Source organism: Procambarus clarkii, chromosome 14 (genome assembly GCF_040958095.1).
Source record: "Procambarus clarkii isolate CNS0578487 chromosome 14, FALCON_Pclarkii_2.0, whole genome shotgun sequence".
NCBI lineage: Eukaryota > Metazoa > Arthropoda > Malacostraca > Decapoda > Cambaridae > Procambarus > Procambarus clarkii.
Window position 1 is genome coordinate 2,868,165 of NC_091163.1, and position 18,208 is coordinate 2,886,372.

Genomic DNA, 18,208 nt, shown 5'->3' on the forward strand with positions numbered 1-18,208 from the left:
AATGTTGTAGCCGATGCGTTTTCTCGACACGTAGCTGCGATTCAGTTAAATTACCCAGCATTAGATGCTACAGTAGTAGAAACAGAACAGAGACAAGACCCCATATGGGCACCCGTCATTAAATTTTTGACTAAGCAAGACACTCGCCCGATTCATAAACCGCCTGTACCATTGAAAGAACTAGTTATGTTGGACAATTTACTGTGTAGAGTAGTAAAGCTAGGGACAGCCTCGAGGAAATGTTGTCAGTTAGTTGTTCCAGCTGTCTTGGTACCAACTGTGTTAAAAATTATCCATGATGCTCCTGCAAGTGCACATCCAGGAAAGGATCGTACACTCCAACAAGGTCGATTGAAATATTTTTGGCCAAAAATGGCTAAGGAGATTGCTCATTATGTTGACAGATGTTTAACTTGTTTACAGCACAAGGGACATGTTTCAGGACCTAATCCAATTCAGGTGTACCCAGCAACTAAAGCTCCTTGGGAACGAATATCGATGGATTTATTGACAAATTTTGCGGAAACAGAGAAAGGGAACAAACATTTGCTTGTAATGGTCGATAATTTTTCACGGTTTTGCGAACTAGTTCCTATCCCGAACAAAACAGCAGAAACCATAGCCAGCGCATTCCATGACCAAATAATTTGTAGATATAGTATGCCTAAAGTAATCCTTTCAGATAATGGTCCAGAATTCAGTAATAGTATTCTAACTAGCTTGTGTGATTTATATAACATCAAAAAATGTAGCATCATGCCTTATCATCCGGCAAGTAATGGACTAGCTGAACGTACTAACAGGAAAGTGTTAGATGCCTTGAGAGTCACGTTGAATTTTGATAACAACAATTGGGATGATTTTATACCCTTAATTCAGTGTGCTATAAATTCTTCAATTAATGTTTCTACTGGTGACACACCTCACGCTATTCTTTATGGTACAGATAAGATCCTCCCTAATGAATTGATTAACGTACCTCCTACTCCCTTATATAACGTAGATGATTTTGTTCAGGTGAAGCGTAGACAAATGCAACTAGTATTCAAGAAAATACGAGAACAACTGTCCAAAGCAACAGCCAAGTTCACTCTAGCAAGGAATGCACAAGCTAAACCCAGTAAAATAACTATTGGATCTGTAGTAATGATACTTAACCAACACAGGTCTGGTCCTATGTACAAGTTAACTAAGAAATTTTTGGGTCCATATAAGGTAATCGAGCTTATTAAAGGTAACAAATACAGACTTAAGAACTTGTTAACAGGAGAGTATATAAATGAACATTTAGACCACATGAAGTTAGCTAAAATGACTGTTGACGAGACTGATGAGGAAGATGACAATGAACTTACCCAGACAGATACTCCTACTCGGACACCACCTTCTGTGGTTGACAGACCACTTGATGTTCAGCAACCCCATACTAGCAATTATAATCTTAGATCTAGACCTCTCGTTTCAACAGTGCACTCACCACATGTCCATTGGCTAGATGTTAACGAGGATATCTCTCAAGATGATAGTTTGTCGCATGAAGTTTCATCTGTTCCGGACCTTCAGTCAGAGCCAGAGTTGTATAGTGCTCTGGATGAGCTAGGTGTAGATATCCGCAGAATTTATAATTGAATGCACTCTGCAGTTATTCTGTTTGTTTTGAAAAAAAAAAAAAAAAACTCATTTGCAGTATTTCTACCACATGTGTCTTATTATTACCATTATATATAATGTATAGTTTTTCTCAACTTTATTTTGTTATGAATTAGATGCCATTGTTAAGTCTACTACCATTTGTATTTTTACAGTGCTTGTCATAAGAGTTATTAATGTTCTAGCAACCACATTGAGGCCAGTGACTCCTGACTGCTATCACGCAGATGTTAGTCTTCTTGATCCAGGTCTTGTATATGCTTGTAAATATATTGCACATTATATATATTGTACATTGGTCTTGTAAATATATTGTATTATTTCAGAAAAAAAAAGAGAAAAAAAAAAAAAAAAAAAAAATCATTATCTATCTTGAAATTCAATTGTGGTTGTTAGGTCAGAACTTTGTTCCATTAATGTAATAATTGTTTAATTTTGTATGGTTTTCAAGCACATGCCATTGACACATGTTAATAATTTTGTTTAGGCAATACCTTGAGTTGTATTGTTCATATCTGATCAGTAGACATACACATGTTCTTAATACTCTGGTTTATTCAAAGCATTGTTACCATGATTTTCACCTATTATGATGAATTTTTTTTGGTGCATATATGCCGAGTTGTTTGTATTACGCACACCTGATCTTCTTTCAATGTTTTATTATGCAAATTTCACATGTAAGCCATTATTGTATGCCACCGAGGTCCTTTCAGTATCATTGTAACTATATAGCTAGCCAGAGCTTGTCGACAAGGGACGTCGACTTGGTAGCGTGTCCGAGCGGTGTTATACTCAAAATTCTGTCAGTTGAAATGTAACCAATCACAGGCAAGTAGGCCTCTGACGTCATGCCAGACAGAGGAGCATCAAGCATGCTCCCAGCAGCCGCAGTTATCCTCACAGGCTCAGAGTAGAAGGACCTCGGCTAGGCAGATATATACCTTGCTATCTCAGTCAATAAATATAAACAGAAGCGACTACTGTGTCTACCTTCTACCCGAACAAGGCAAACGAATACATCTACCACTCCCTCCCACTACCCATCTACCACTCCCTCCCACTACCCATCTACCACTCCCTCCCACGACCCATCTACCACTCCCTCCCACGACCCATCTACCACTCCCTCCCACGACCCATCTACCACTCCCTCCCACGACCCATCTACCACTCCCTCCCACGACCCATCTACCACTCCCTCCCACTACCCATCTACCACTCCCTCCCACGACCCATCTACCACTCCCTCCCACGACCCATCTACCACTCCCTCCCACGACCCATCTACCACTCCCTCCCACGACCCATCTACCACTCCCTCCCACGACCCATCTACCACTCCCTCCCACGACCCATCTACCACTCCCTCCCACGACCCATCTACCACTCCCTCCCACGACCCATCTACCACTACCTCCCACTACCCATCTACCACTCCCTCCCACGACCCATCTACCACTCCCTCCCACGACCCATCTACCACTCCCACGACCCATCTACCACTACCTCCCACTACCCATCTACCACTCCCTCCCACGACCCATCTACCACTCCCTCCCACGACCCATCTACCACTCCCTCCCACGACCCATCTACCACTCCCTCCCACGACCCATCTACCACTCCCTCCCACGACCCATCTACCACTCCCACGACCCATCTACCACGACCCATCTACCACTCCCTCCCACGACCCATCTACCACTCCCTCCCACGACCCGTCTACCACTCCCTCCCACGACCCCTCTATCACTCCCACGACCCATCTACCACTCCCACGACCCATCTACTACTCCCTCCCACGACCCATCTACCACTCCCACGACCCATCTACCACTCCCACGACCCATCTACCTCTCGCTGGTTGTGTTCATCATTAACACTGTTCATCATGCCCACAGTTGCCTACACGACCAGTGACGTCATCTACCGCTGGAACAGGGCCCGCCAGGTGGTCATCGCGCCTGACCTCATGCTCTCCCAGTTTGACCTCATAGCCACGCCCTCTGGCTTCGAGAACACCACCAGGACGGCAGGTGTGTGTGTGTGTGTGTGTGTGTGTGTGTGTGTGTGTGTGTGTGTGTGTGTGTGGGGGTGTGTGTGTGTGTGTGTGTGTGTGTGTGTGTGTGTGTGTGTGTTTACTAATTGTGTTTACTAGTTGTGTTTTTGCGGGGGTTGAGCTTTGCTCTTTCGGCCCGCCTCTCAACTGTCAATCAACTGTTTACTAACTACTTTTTTTTTTTTTTCCCCCACACAACACACACACACACCCCAGGAAGCAGCCCGTGACAGCTGACTAACTCCCAGGTACCTATTTACTGCTAGGTAACAGGAGCATTCAGGGTGAAAGAAACTTTGCCCATTTGTTTCTGCCTCGTGCGGGAATCGAACCCGCGCCACAGAATTACGAGTCCTGCGCGCTATCCACCAGGCTACGAGGCCCCTATGTGTGTGTGTGTGTGTGTGTGTAACATTACGTGAATGTCAGGAGGTATTGTAAGGTGATGTGTATGATAAACATGTGTGTATAAGGTGTGATATGTGTGAAAGGTGTATGGTTAAGGTAGAGAGTGTGTGGAACAGGTGTGTGTGTGTATACTGTTGGAGTACAGGTATATATATATATATATATATATATATATATATATATATATATATATATATATATATATATATATATATATATATTGTTTAAGGTCAAATGTGTGGCAGATATGTAAGTTGAAGGGTTTGGAAGCGGTACAAGGTGAGGAACAAGAATGACATGTACATAAGACAATGTATGACAGACATGTGTCAATGAGATAGGTGTGACAGGTGTGACAGGTGTGACAGGTGTGACAGGCGTGACAGGTGTGACAGGTGTGACAGGTGTGACAGGCGTGACAGGCGTGACAGGCGTGACAGGTGTGACAGGTGTGACAGGCGTGACAGGTGTGACAGGCGTGACAGGTGTGACAGGCGTGACAGGTGTGACAGGTGTGACAGGTAGGGGGCTGTAAGGTAGCATCACTAACATGACATATTTTTCACGTGAGAGCGGTTAGGCAGTGCTCAAAGTTTCCATAATAATTCCCGAAGTATTGTTAATAACTACCACATAAATATATATGTTTTCAAAATATAATTTTGTTGGTCAAATAAATAAAAATGCAGATATTCTATTTTACAATTTATCTACATTATATTTAAGCTCGGTGCCCCTAACACGGAAGTGTATACAACAGTTCCCTTTAAGTCAGGGGAGGGATTTAAGTAAGGGGGGGGGGGGGAGGGATTTAAGTGAGGGGCGCCTGACAGCTGAGTGGACTGCGCTTCGGATTTGTAGTCCTGAGGTTCCGGGTTCGATCCCCGGTGGAGGCGAAAACAAATGGGCAAAATGTTTCTGTCACCCTGATGCCCCTGTTACCTAGCAGTAAATAGGTACCTGGGAGTTAGACAGCTGCTACGGGCTGCTTCCTGGGGGAGGGGGGGGTGTAACAAAAAGGAAGCGTGGTTAAGGACCGGGTCGCGGGGACGCTAAGCCCTGAAATCATCTCAAGATAACCTCAAGGGGGAGGGATATAAGCCAGGTGGGGGATTTATACTTAGGTCGGGATTTAAGCCAGAGAAAGGATTAAGTCAGGGGAGAGATTTAAGTCAGTCGAGGGATATAAATCGGAGAGGGATTTAAGTCATGGGAGGGATTTAAGTTAGGGAAGGGATTTAAGTCATAGGAGGGATTTAATTCAGAGAAGGGATTTAAGTCAGGGGGAGGGATTTAAGTCAGGTTGACGGATTTAAGCCCGGGGAGAGATTTAAGCCAGGAGAGGGATTTAATCCAGGGAGGAATTTAAGCCAAAGGAGGGATTTAAGTCAGAGAAGGGATTTAAGTTACTGAGGGATTTAAGCCAGAGGAGGGATTTAATCCAGGGAGGAATTTAAGCCAAGGGAGGGATTTAAGTCAGGGGAGGGATTTAAGTTATTGAAGGATTTAAGCCAGGGGAGGGATTTAAGTCATGGAAGGGGATTTAAGCCAGGGGAGGAATTTTAGTCATGGGAGGGGATTTAAGTCAGGGGAGAGATTTAAGTCATGGGAGGAGATTTAAGCCAGGGGAGGGATTTATGTTAGGGATTTTAGTCATGGGAGGGGATTTAAGTCAGGGATTTTAGTCATGGGAGGGGATTTAAACCAGGGGAGGGATTTAAATCAAGGATTTTAGTCATGGGAGGGAATTTAAGCCATGGGAGGTATTTAAGTCAAGGGAGAGATTTAAGTCAGGGAGGGATTTAAGCCAGGAGAGAGATTTAAGCCAGGGGAGGGATTTAAGCCAGGGGAGGGATTTAAGCCAGGGGAGGGATTTAAGCTAGGGGAGGGATTTAAGCCAGGGGGAGGGATTTAAGCCGGGGAAGGGATTTAAGTCAGGGGAGGTATTTAAGCCAGAGGAGGGATTTAAGCCATGGGAGGGATTTAAGCCCGGGGAGGGATTTAAACCAGGGAGATGGATTTAAGCCAGGGGAGGGATTTAAGCCAGGGGAGGGATTTAAGCCATGGGGAGGGATTTAAGCCAGGGGGAGGGATTCAAGCCAAGGGAGGGATTTAAGCCATGGGGAGGGATTTTAAGCCAGGGGAGAGATTTAAGCCAGGGGGAGGGATTTAAGCCATGGGGAGGGATTTAAGCCAGGGGAGGGATTTAAGCCAGGGGGAGGGATTTAAGCCAAGGGAGGGATTTAAGCCGTGGGAGGTATTTAAGTCAAGGGAGATATTTAAGTCAGGGAGGGATTTAAGCCAGGAGAGAGATTTAAGCCAGGGGAGGGATTTAAGCCAGAGGAGGGATTTAAGCCAGGGGAGGGATTTAAGCCAGGGAAGGGATTTAAGCTAGGGGAGGGATTTAAGCCAGGGGAGGTATTTAAGCCAGAGGAGGGATTTAAGCCATGGGAGGGATTTAAGCCAGGGGAGGGATTTAAGCCAGAGAGAGGGATTTAAGCCAGGGGAGGGATTTAAGCCAGGGGGAGGGATTTAAGCCATGGGGAGGGATTTAAGCCAGGGGAGGGATTTAAGCCAGGGGAGGGATTTAAGCCAGAGAGAGGGATTTAAGCCAGGGTGAGGGATTTAAGCCAGGTTATGCTGATTCAACGTCGATAACGTTTTTTTAATAATGAATGTCACAATTATTTTATTATTTTTTATTAATATTATTATTATCAATATTACTATAATGGTTATATAATAATAATAATTATTATTATTATTATTATTATTATTATTATTATTATTATTATTATTATTATTATTATTATTGTAAGAATAAGTTTATTATTTTTATTTTTTCATTATTACTTTTCAACCCATCACGAGTTAATTTAATTTGAGGTTTGCGAGGCAGAAGTGGACTTGATATAGTGATGTGAAGCAGAGTAGTGACTCTTATGGAACATTGTTGGGTTGTTAACCTGGCAATTACCAGATGGTTGAGTTGTTAACGTGTCGGAATGTTTCGGTCAGCGGCCTGGTGCCCAATACAAGGTTCCAGAATGATTCATCCCATAAGTGCATCGTGTGTCGTTGAACTTTTATGGTAAATGTTACTAAAATATGGAAAAATGAGTGAAATTGGTTGCTATGGGGATGGACTTGAGTTTGTTACCCTACATTAGGGTAACTGTTACCGTAGTGCTGTGAGCTGTTACCTTACATTAGGGTAACTGTTACCCTAGTGTTAGACGGTACTGTACCTTACTGAAGTGACAAGAGGCCAGACGGTACTGTACCTACCTGAAGTGACAAGAGGGCAGACAGTACTGTACCTTCCTGAAGTGACAAGAGGCCAGACGGTACTGTACCTTCCTGAAGTGACAAGAGGCCAGACAGTACTGTACCTTCCTGAAGTGACAAGAGGCCAGACAGTACTGTACCTTACTGAAGTGACAAGAGGCCAGACAGTACTGTACCTTCCTGAAGTGACAAGAGGCCAGACAGTACTGTACCTTCCTGAAGTGACAAGAGGCCAGACAGTACTGTACCTTCCTGAAGTGACAGGAGGGCCAGACGGTACTGTACCTTCCTGAAGTGACAAGAGGCCAGACGGTACTGTACCTTCCTGAAGTGACAGGAGGGCCAGACAGTACTGTACCTTCCTGAAGTGACAAGAGGCCAGACAGTACTGTACCTTCCTGAAGTGACAAGAGGCCAGACGGTACTGTACCTTCCTGAAGTGACAAGAGGCCAGACAGTACTGTACCTTCCTGAAGTGACAAGAGGCCAGACGGTACTGTACCTTCCTGAAGTGACAAGAGGCCAGACAGTACTGTACCTTCCTGAAGTGACAAGAGGCCAGACGGTACTGTACCTTCCTGAAGTGACAAGAGGCCAGACGGTACTGTACCTTCCTGAAGTGACAAGAGGCCAGACGGTACTGTACCTTCCTGAAGTGACAAGAGGCCAGACAGTACTGTACCTTCCTGAAGTGACAGGAGGGCCAGACAGTACTGTACCTTCCTGAAGTGACAAGAGGCCAGACGGTACTGTACCTTACTGAAGTGACAAGAGGCCAGACGGTACTGTACCTTACTGAAGTGACAAGAGGCCAGACAGTACTGTACCTTCCTGAAGTGACAAGAGGCCAGACAGTACTGTACCTTCCTGAAGTGACAAGAGGCCAGACAGTACTGTACCTTACTGAAGTGACAAGAGGCCAGACGGTACTGTACCTTACTGAAGTGACAAGAGGCCAGACAATACTGTACCTTCCTGAAGTGACAAGAGGCCAGACAGTACTGTACCTTCCTGAAGTGACAAGAGGCCAGACAGTACTGTACCTTACTGAAGTGACAAGAGGCCAGACGGTACTGTACCTTCCTGAAGTGACAAGAGGCCAGACAGTACTGTACCTTACTGAAGTGACAAGAGGCCAGACAGTACTGTACCTTCCTGAAGTGACAAGAGGCCAGACGGTACTGTACCTTCCTGAAGTGACAAGAGGCCAGAGAGTACTGTACCTTACTGAAGTGACGGGAGGCCAGACAGTACTGTACCTTCCTGAAGTGACAAGAGGCCAGACGGTACTGTACCTTCCTGAAGTGACAAGAGGCCAGACAGTACTGTACCTTCCTGAAGTGACGGGAGGCCAGACGGTACTGTACCTTCCAGAAGTGACAAGAGGCCAGACGGTACTGTACCTTCCTGAAGTGACAAGAGGCCAGACGGTACTGTACCTTCCTGAAGTGACAAGAGGCCAGACGGTACTGTACCTTCCTGAAGTGACAAGAGGTCAGAGAGTACTGTACCTTACTGAAGTGACGGGAGGCCAGACGGTACTGTACCTTCCTGAAGTGACAAGAGGCCAGACAGTACTGTACCTTCCTGAAGTGACAAGAGGCCAGACGGTACTGTACCTTCCTGAAGTGACAAGAGGCCAGAGAGTACTGTACCTTACTGAAGTGACGGGAGGCCAGACAGTACTGTACCTTACTGAAGTGACGGGAGGCCAGACAGTACGGTACCTTACAGAAGTGACAAGAGGCCAGACGGTACTGTACCTTACTGAAGTGACAGGAGGGCCAGACAGTACTGTACCTTCCTGAAGTGACAGGAGGCCAGACAGTACTGTACCTTACTGAAGTGACAAGAGGCCAGACGGTACTGTACCTTCCTGAAGTGACAAGAGGCCAGACGGTACTGTACCTTCCTGAAGTGACAAGAGGCCAGAGAGTACTGTACCTTACTGAAGTGACAAGAGGCCAGACGGTACTGTACCTTCCTGAAGTGACAAGAGGCCAGACAGTACTGTACCTTCCTGAAGTGACAAGAGGCCAGACGGTACTGTACCTTCCTGAAGTGACAAGAGGCCAGACAGTACTGTACCTTCCTGAAGTGACAGGAGGGCCAGACAGTACTGTACCTTACTGAAGTGACAAGAGGCCAGACGGTACTGTACCTTCCTGAAGTGACAAGAGGCCAGACGGTACTGTACCTTCCTGAAGTGACAAGAGGCCAGACAGTACTGTACCTTACTGAAGTGACAAGAGGCCAGACGGTACTGTACCTTACTGAAGTGACAAGAGGCCAGACAGTACTGTACCTTCCTGAAGTGACAAGAGGCCAGACAGTACTGTACCTTCCTGAAGTGACAAGAGGCCAGACAGTACTGTACCTTACTGAAGTGACAAGAGGCCAGACGGTACTGTACCTTCCTGAAGTGACAAGAGGCCAGACAGTACTGTACCTTACTGAAGTGACAAGAGGCCAGACAGTACTGTACCTTCCTGAAGTGACAAGAGGCCAGACGGTACTGTACCTTCCTGAAGTGACAAGAGGCCAGAGAGTACTGTACCTTACTGAAGTGACGGGAGGCCAGACAGTACTGTACCTTCCTGAAGTGACAAGAGGCCAGACGGTACTGTACCTTCCTGAAGTGACAAGAGGCCAGACAGTACTGTACCTTCCTGAAGTGACGGGAGGCCAGACAGTACTGTACCTTCCTGAAGTGACAAGAGGCCAGACGGTACTGTACCTTCCTGAAGTGACAAGAGGCCAGACGGTACTGTACCTTCCTGAAGTGACAAGAGGCCAGACGGTACTGTACCTTCCTGAAGTGACAAGAGGTCAGAGAGTACTGTACCTTACTGAAGTGACGGGAGGCCAGACGGTACTGTACCTTCCTGAAGTGACAAGAGGCCAGACAGTACTGTACCTTCCTGAAGTGACAAGAGGCCAGACGGTACTGTACCTTCCTGAAGTGACAAGAGGCCAGAGAGTACTGTACCTTACTGAAGTGACGGGAGGCCAGACAGTACTGTACCTTACTGAAGTGACGGGAGGCCAGACAGTACGGTACCTTACTGAAGTGACAAGAGGCCAGACGGTACTGTACCTTACTGAAGTGACAGGAGGGCCAGACAGTACTGTACCTTCCTGAAGTGACAGGAGGGCCAGACAGTACTGTACCTTACTGAAGTGACAAGAGGCCAGACGGTACTGTACCTTCCTGAAGTGACAAGAGGCCAGACGGTACTGTACCTTCCTGAAGTGACAAGAGGCCAGAGAGTACTGTACCTTACTGAAGTGACAGGAGGCCAGACGGTACTGTACCTTCCTGAAGTGACAAGAGGTCAGACAGTACTGTACCTTACTGAAGTGACGGGAGGCCAGACAGTACTGTACCTTACTGAAGTGACAAGAGGCCAGACAGTACTGTACCTTACTGAAGTGACAAGAGGCCAGACAGTACTGTACCTTCCTGAAGTGACGGGAGGCCAGACAGTACTGTACCTTACTGAAGTGACAGGAGGCCAGACAGTACTGTACCTTCCTGAAGTGACAAGAGGCCAGACGGTACTGTACCTTCCTGAAGTGACAAGAGGCCAGACAGTACTGTACCTTCCTGAAGTGACGGGAGGCCAGACGGTACTGTACCTTCCTGAAGTGACAAGAGGCCAGAGAGTACTGTACCTTACTGAAGTGACAGGAGGCCAGACGGTACTGTACCTTCCTGAAGTGACAAGAGGTCAGACAGTACTGTACCTTACTGAAGTGACGGGAGGCCAGACAGTACTGTACCTTACTGAAGTGACAAGAGGCCAGACAGTACTGTACCTTACTGAAGTGACAAGAGGCCAGACAGTACTGTACCTTCCTGAAGTGACGGGAGGCCAGACAGTACTGTACCTTACTGAAGTGACAGGAGGCCAGACAGTACTGTACCTTCCTGAAGTGACAAGAGGCCAGACGGTACTGTACCTTCCTGAAGTGACAAGAGGCCAGACAGTACTGTACCTTCCTGAAGTGACGGGAGGCCAGACAGTACTGTACCTTACTGAAGTGACAGGAGGCCAGACAGTACTGTACCTTACTGAAGTGACAGGAGGCCAGACGGTACTGTACCTTCCTGAAGTGACAAGAGGCCAGACAGTACTGTACCTTACTGAAGTGACGGGAGGCCAGACAGTACTGTACCTTACTGAAGTGACGGGAGGCCAGACAGTACTGTACCTTACTGAAGTGACAGGAGGGCCAGACAGTACTGTACCTTACTGAAGTGACAAGAGGCCAGACAGTACTGTACCTTACTGAAGTGACAAGAGGCCAGACAGTACTGTACCTTCCTGAAGTGACGGGAGGCCAGACAGTACTATACCTTACTGAAGTGACAGGAGGCCAGACAGTACTGTACCTTCCTGAAGTGACGGGAGGCCAGACGGTACTGTACCTTCCTGAAGTGACAAGAGGCCAGACAGTACTGTACCTTCCTGAAGTGACGGGAGGCCAGACAGTACTGTACCTTACTGAAGTGACAGGAGGCCAGACAGTACTGTACCTTACTGAAGTGACAGGAGGCCAGACGGTACTGTACCTTCCTGAAGTGACAAGAGGCCAGACAGTACTGTACCTTACTGAAGTGACGGGAGGCCAGACAGTACTGTACCTTACTGAAGTGACGGGAGGCCAGACAGTACTGTACCTTCCTGAAGTGACAAGAGGCCGGACAGTACTGTACCTTCCTGAAGTGACAGGAGGCCAGACAGTACTGTACCTTCCTGAAGTGACAAGAGGCCAGACAGTACTGTACCTTCCTGAAGTGACAAGAGGCCAGACAGTACTGTACCTTCCTGAAGTGACAAGAGGCCAGACAGTACTGTACCTTCCTGAAGTGACAAGAGGCCAGACAGTACTGTACCTTCCTGAAGTGACAAGAGGCCAGACAGTACTGTACCTTCCTGAAGTGACAAGAGGCCAGACAGTACTGTACCTTCCTGAAGTGACAAGAGGCCAGACGGTACTGTACCTTCCTGAAGTGACAAGAGGCCAGACGGTACTGTACCTTCCTGAAGTGACAAGAGGCCAGACAGTACTGTACCTTTCTGAAGTGACAAGAGGCCAGACGGTACTGTACCTTCCTGAAGTGACAAGAGGCCAGACGGTACTGTACCTTCCTGAAGTGACAAGAGGCCAGACAGTACTGTACCTTCCTGAAGTGACAAGAGGCCAGACAGTACTGTACCTTCCTGAAGTGACAAGAGGCCAGACAGTACTGTACCTTCCTGAAGTGACAAGAGGCCAGACGGTACTGTACCTTCCTGAAGTGACAAGAGGCCAGACGGTACTGTACCTTCCTGAAGTGACAAGAGGCCAGACAGTACTGTACCTTACTGAAGTGACAAGAGGCCAGACAGCACTGTACCTTCCTGAAGTGACAAGAGGCCGGACAGTACTGTACCTTACTGAAGTGACAAGAGGCCGGACAGTACTGTACCTTCCTGAAGTGACAAGAGGCCAGACAGTACTGTACCTTACTGAAGTGACAAGAGGCCAGACGGTACTGTACCTTCCTGAAACCAGCACTTCTCAGGTGCTAAATAGAGCAAACATTAGAGTCCATGATACACGTGAGAGAAAAACGTTTCCTGAGTCAATGATACAAATGCATTGATATATCCGGACGTTATCAAACGTTACGTCATTTGAGTAGCTGAGACAACAAACGTTTCTTGAATAAAAGAGTTTACAGTAAAGATTTTCTTAAGAGAAAGATAATAGTGGCAAACGTTTCTTGAATACCACTTGAGTGAGAGTTAAATGTCTCTTTAAGTGTAAGATGGAAGAAAGAGGGGAAAGATCTGAATATCAGCGGCAGTTATAAGCGTTCTTAATCCTTAAGTGAGTATGAGTATAAGGGTGTGAGAGGGAGAGGGGGGGAGGGATATTCATCATTGTATGTAAATGATGAGGTGGTGATAATGATTCAGGGTGTTGTATGGGCGTGTATGTATGTATGTATGTATATATGTATTGATAAGCGTTATCAGTTATCAGTGATCACCGTAGTATTTTCATAGCACTAATAAATATTTTTAAGTAATGTTAATGTGTCTTCTCGCAGACAATAATAATAATAGGGGATAAAAACACACTCAAACACACACACACTTGTGTTTTACAGCAAGTCTTTCTCACTCTCCTGAGTGCTTCGTCAAGGTCTGAGTGTGTGTGGGGGGGGGGGGGACATAGCTTACTTTGTGCAGAACATTTTTGTTATTTGCGTAGAACATTTTAATTCTTTGCGTAGAACATTTTATTGTTTGTGCAGAACATTCTTTGTGTAGAACATTTTATTCTTTTACACAGAATATTTGCAAGTCACGCCCCATTGAGCAGGTGTGGAGCCAGGTATGATAAGATATATGGTACCTGGACTGTACTGTGCTTCACCCACACCTGCCTCCACACCTGTCATCAACACAATACTAGAGCAATTCAGTTGAAAATCCAGTTAGAATAAATGATCGGGAACAATGGAGGGGACCTTTTGACAAGTCGCCGGCTTCTTGTCCTCGTTGAGTCCAGTAGAGAGATATTGGTCCTACAGGTAAATTCAGGTAAATTGTTCGCATATATATACAAAGGCAGAGAAGCTGGGTAGTTGAACTACCCAGGTAGAAGGTGGACTACCAGGGGTAGTTTGTAACTACCAAGGGAGCCAAAAGTAGGCAATAGGCCTATTCCTATCACAACAGGCGGGCATAGGCTCACCTGTCACCTTCTCCAAGGAATGCTATTGGCGGTGAAATCCTCTCACGACCGAATGGTCCCGGGTATGGTCCCTAGGCAAAGCGACACGTTTTGGACACGTTTCCTTAAACCCTGATGCATCTGTTCCCCCTCGCGGAAATAGATACATTGGATTTGGTCCACTGTTGTGGGTTGCACCCTGGTAATGTCAGTCGTTTGCCTAAATTGCCACAAACGGTGTTAACCGGCTTTATGTCCCCCCAGTACCATTCAGATCCATACCATGATGCAAATAATCCCCCCCCCCCCTTACCCAAGTAATGAAAGGAACCTGGGGCCAGATTCACGAAAGCAATTACGCAAGTACTTACGAACGTGTACATCTTTCCTTAATCTTTGACGGCTTTGGTTACATTTATTAAACAGTTTACAAACATGAAAACTTCCCATTCAACTGTTGTTATTGTTATAAACATCCTCCTGGTGCTTCGGAGCTCATTAGCTGTTTAATAATTGTAAACAAAGTCGCCAAAGATTAAGAAAAGAGGTACAGGTTCGTAAGTGCTTTCGTGAATCTGGCCCCTGGAAATTAACAAGCAAATCTTGCGTGGTGCCTCGGTGACGCCTCCCATAGGAGTGTTCTCCACACTGCTGGCGGCCTTTCATCTGCGGCGCCGTATGGGTTACTTTGTCATCCAGGTGTACGCCCCTTGCGTCTTGGTCAACGTGCTCTCGTGGGTAGCCTTCTGGATCAACCGCGAGGCGACCTCTGACCGCATCGCTCTCGGTAAGACTGGATGCTGACTAGAGATGTTATACCCTGCTTCTCCTTCCCCCTTCCCTTGATGCTTGAGACTTCCTCCCTTGAAGACTTTGCCTGGCGTTAAAGCTTACCCTGGAAACACAAACCGAAACTGTCTCTATTTTCCGCTTGTTACAACTTGTAATAAAGTTGTTACATCTTGGCTTAACGTGTTTATGACGTATTAGAACGTTGTTACAACTTGCTATATTGGTTGTTATAACTGGTTAGGAGGTGTTAAAACTTGCTCGAACGTTGTACCAACGTCGTAGTTTCGGTGTGTGTTTGGCGGGTTACAGATACGTGTTCAAAAAGATTCACTTGATGTAAATTTAGGTTCTCTAGCAGTTTAGAAGTTTGGTCTCTCGCAGGCACAAGGTGGATGATGACTTCTACCTGACGTAGCTTCAGGTAGGTCAGACTGTAGCCACCGTTCTCGCTGCTATAATGTTTCCGCTTTGCAGACCGTGTTTAGTGATCGATGTGTTTGGTCCGAGCTGCGTTTGTCCCTTCCCCTCGCCACCCCCGTTCCTCAGTCACCGCTGATCGAAGAAAAACAATATTGATGCTCTCACGAACTTAGCTTGGCATGTATCTCCTGTTTCCCCCCCACCATGCGACCCTTTCTCCAATTACCTTTGGTGATGTTTCTTGTCCTTCTACCTCCTCCCTTCCTTCACATACATATCTTGAAGAAAGAAAACCTGGGAGGTATGATTGCCATATACAGAATACTCAGGAGAATGTTCAGGGTTAACTTGGGTAGAGAAAGACATACTATATTTCATGTGTGAACACAAACAAGGGCACATTCCCAACAAATTCCTAACCTCGGTCAGGATCTAATAGGTTAGGAGGCCCAAATACAGTTACAACGTACGTAAGAACGCGTCTGCAACAGTACGAACATCCTTCTATGGTTTAGTAATCACCGTAGTGTACCTAGACAGATGGTTCACTTTTTTTTTTTTTTTTTTTTTTTTTTACATGCAAGCATGCTTATAAGTACAATAAAAGTAAACAAATACAACATAGAACAGAACAAAATGACAAAGCACAAACGTGCAAAAACAGAAAGGAACAAATGTACTAAACACAAAAACGCCGGCCGGAAGGGCCGACCACAAAACAACAATAATTACAAACAAAACACAACAATTAAGTTAAACACAGCGGAATACAATACAGAAATAACACACCAGAACATTAAATATACAGAAGAAGGCTCCCAGCACCGCGAACACACACGGAGAGGCACCAACACAAAACGAAAATAATAATAATAATAATAATAATAATAACAAGAAAGGAATACGAGTATACAACAAACAAAAAGAAAAGCACAATGGCAAAACATGACAAAAAGCATAAACCCAGACCTGGTCCCGCCAACTGCCTGAAGGACACTCATCACTACACAAACAAGAGCACAAACACCATCATAAAAACATAGAACCACAAAGCATAACATAAGAACACGACATCCACAAACCAAACCCCGGACCGCACAGGAACCGGACACACACACACACAAGCCACACAAATAAACCCACAACCACAAACCGGAGCACGCAGGAACCGGTAAACAAACCCGCCCCACACACACACACACCCGACCCCCACCCCACAACCATGCACGCAAAAGGAAACAACCCACAACACACAAAGGAATCATGAGTGAGGAATACATTTCTCAGAGACAGGACCATATGTCTCCGCAGCCCAAGGATACTTTCGCTTGTAGGCCTCCCAAATCAAATATTCCCTGTCGGTAGGGGGACGATCCCCCTGCCGCCGTGGGCCCTTCATAAACTCGGGGATCTCCAGATCAGGCGGAAACGGCCACTCCTTAAGCTCACCGACAGGGTGCTTACCCTGTTGATAGGATACCCTGCTTACGCAAGTCGCATAACGAGGCTGGGGAGTGCAAACCCCGTCCTTCGAGGTAGCAGACGACACCGATGAAGCATACGAGGGCTGCCGAGACGGCCGCGTCGCCGTACGCACAGGAGCAACCGACGAGATGGTAACACCTCCACCGAGACTGCAGGAGACACTGAAGAGATGGCCGGAGACGGAAGAGGCGTCGAGACCGCAGCCGATGAAACGGGGAACGAGGAAGAAGTTACAGAACCCCCAGAGCGAGCAGCCTTTTTCAACACCACCACCAGGCCACCCCGCTCACCACAAACCTCAGCAGGGGAAACCACCCCCCATGAAGAACCGGAGCCATCCGACGCAGGCGACGCACCCGAAGCAGGAACCGCAGACACCATATCTGAACTGGAGGCCGAAACACCGGCACTGGCATCCTCAGGCAAATGCACCTCCGCCACCACCGTAGTATGCAACGCAACCGGAGCCACCCCTCCGTTGCTGGCAGATCCACAAGCGTCGAAGTCGCCAACGTCTGCCCATGCTGAAGAAGAACGCCGGGAACGCTTAGGCTCTGGCCGCACATCATCAGACCCGGAGGCTGACTCAGAGATACGCGCAACACAAGCCGGGCGAACCGATGCACGTCGCAGAACGGCAGCATCCTCAACCACATGGGGCACCAGGCCAGGCACAGGAGGAATCGCCGGATCCACCCCAGCACCCAGCACAGCCAGAACAGACGGCGAGGGTGCAGGGACAGGGTCAGACGCAGCAGAGGACGAACTGGAAGATGGGGGATTCGAGCAGAAGGCTGCCGGAAGAACCTCAGGGACACTAGTCGGAGCAGGACGATCACCAGGCGACGACACAACCTTCGGAGGAGAGGCGACAACAACAGGGGGCGCACCAGGCGACACAGGGGGCACATAAGCAGCTGAAGAGACGTCCACATCCACCGAATCCTCCTTCACAGGAAGCAGCAGAAAATCCTCCTCACTGAAGAGGTTCACGGGTGCAATGGCAGGCGCAGAACAGTCAGCAGCCTGATGGCCCAAGAGGCCACAACGATAACACGTCCGAGGCTGGCGGGTGTAAAACACCCGAACGTTGCAACCCATAAGACGCAGAGAGGACGGAATATCTTCCCGGAGCCTCATACCCAGGGTGCGAATGTTAGTCCTCACACCCTTAAGTGGACTGGAAGACACCACATTCACCCGCACACTAACCACTGCGCCAAACCGGCCGAAGTACTGCCGTAGCAGACTCTGGAAACTCCAATGGAGCCCCATGCACACTGACGTAAGTGAGGGCACCACTCCGATCAGAGAGGGTCACAGTGCCCACACCATCCGGCAGGGTTAATGTCCGCCCCTCGTATCGACGGA

General features: G+C 47.3%; 1 protein-coding gene across 1 annotated transcript in view; it reads left to right on the forward strand.

Moving 5' to 3' along the window:
* LOC123771142 (gamma-aminobutyric acid receptor alpha-like) overlaps window positions 1-18,208 on the forward strand; it is a 57,150-nt gene that overhangs the window by 15,780 nt on the left and 23,162 nt on the right. Inside the window, exon 5 of the mRNA XM_069324249.1 lies at window positions 3,555-3,689. Within this exon, the coding sequence (XP_069180350.1) occupies window positions 3,555-3,689 (135 nt within the window). The remainder of the gene's footprint in view (window positions 1-3,554; window positions 3,690-18,208) is intronic.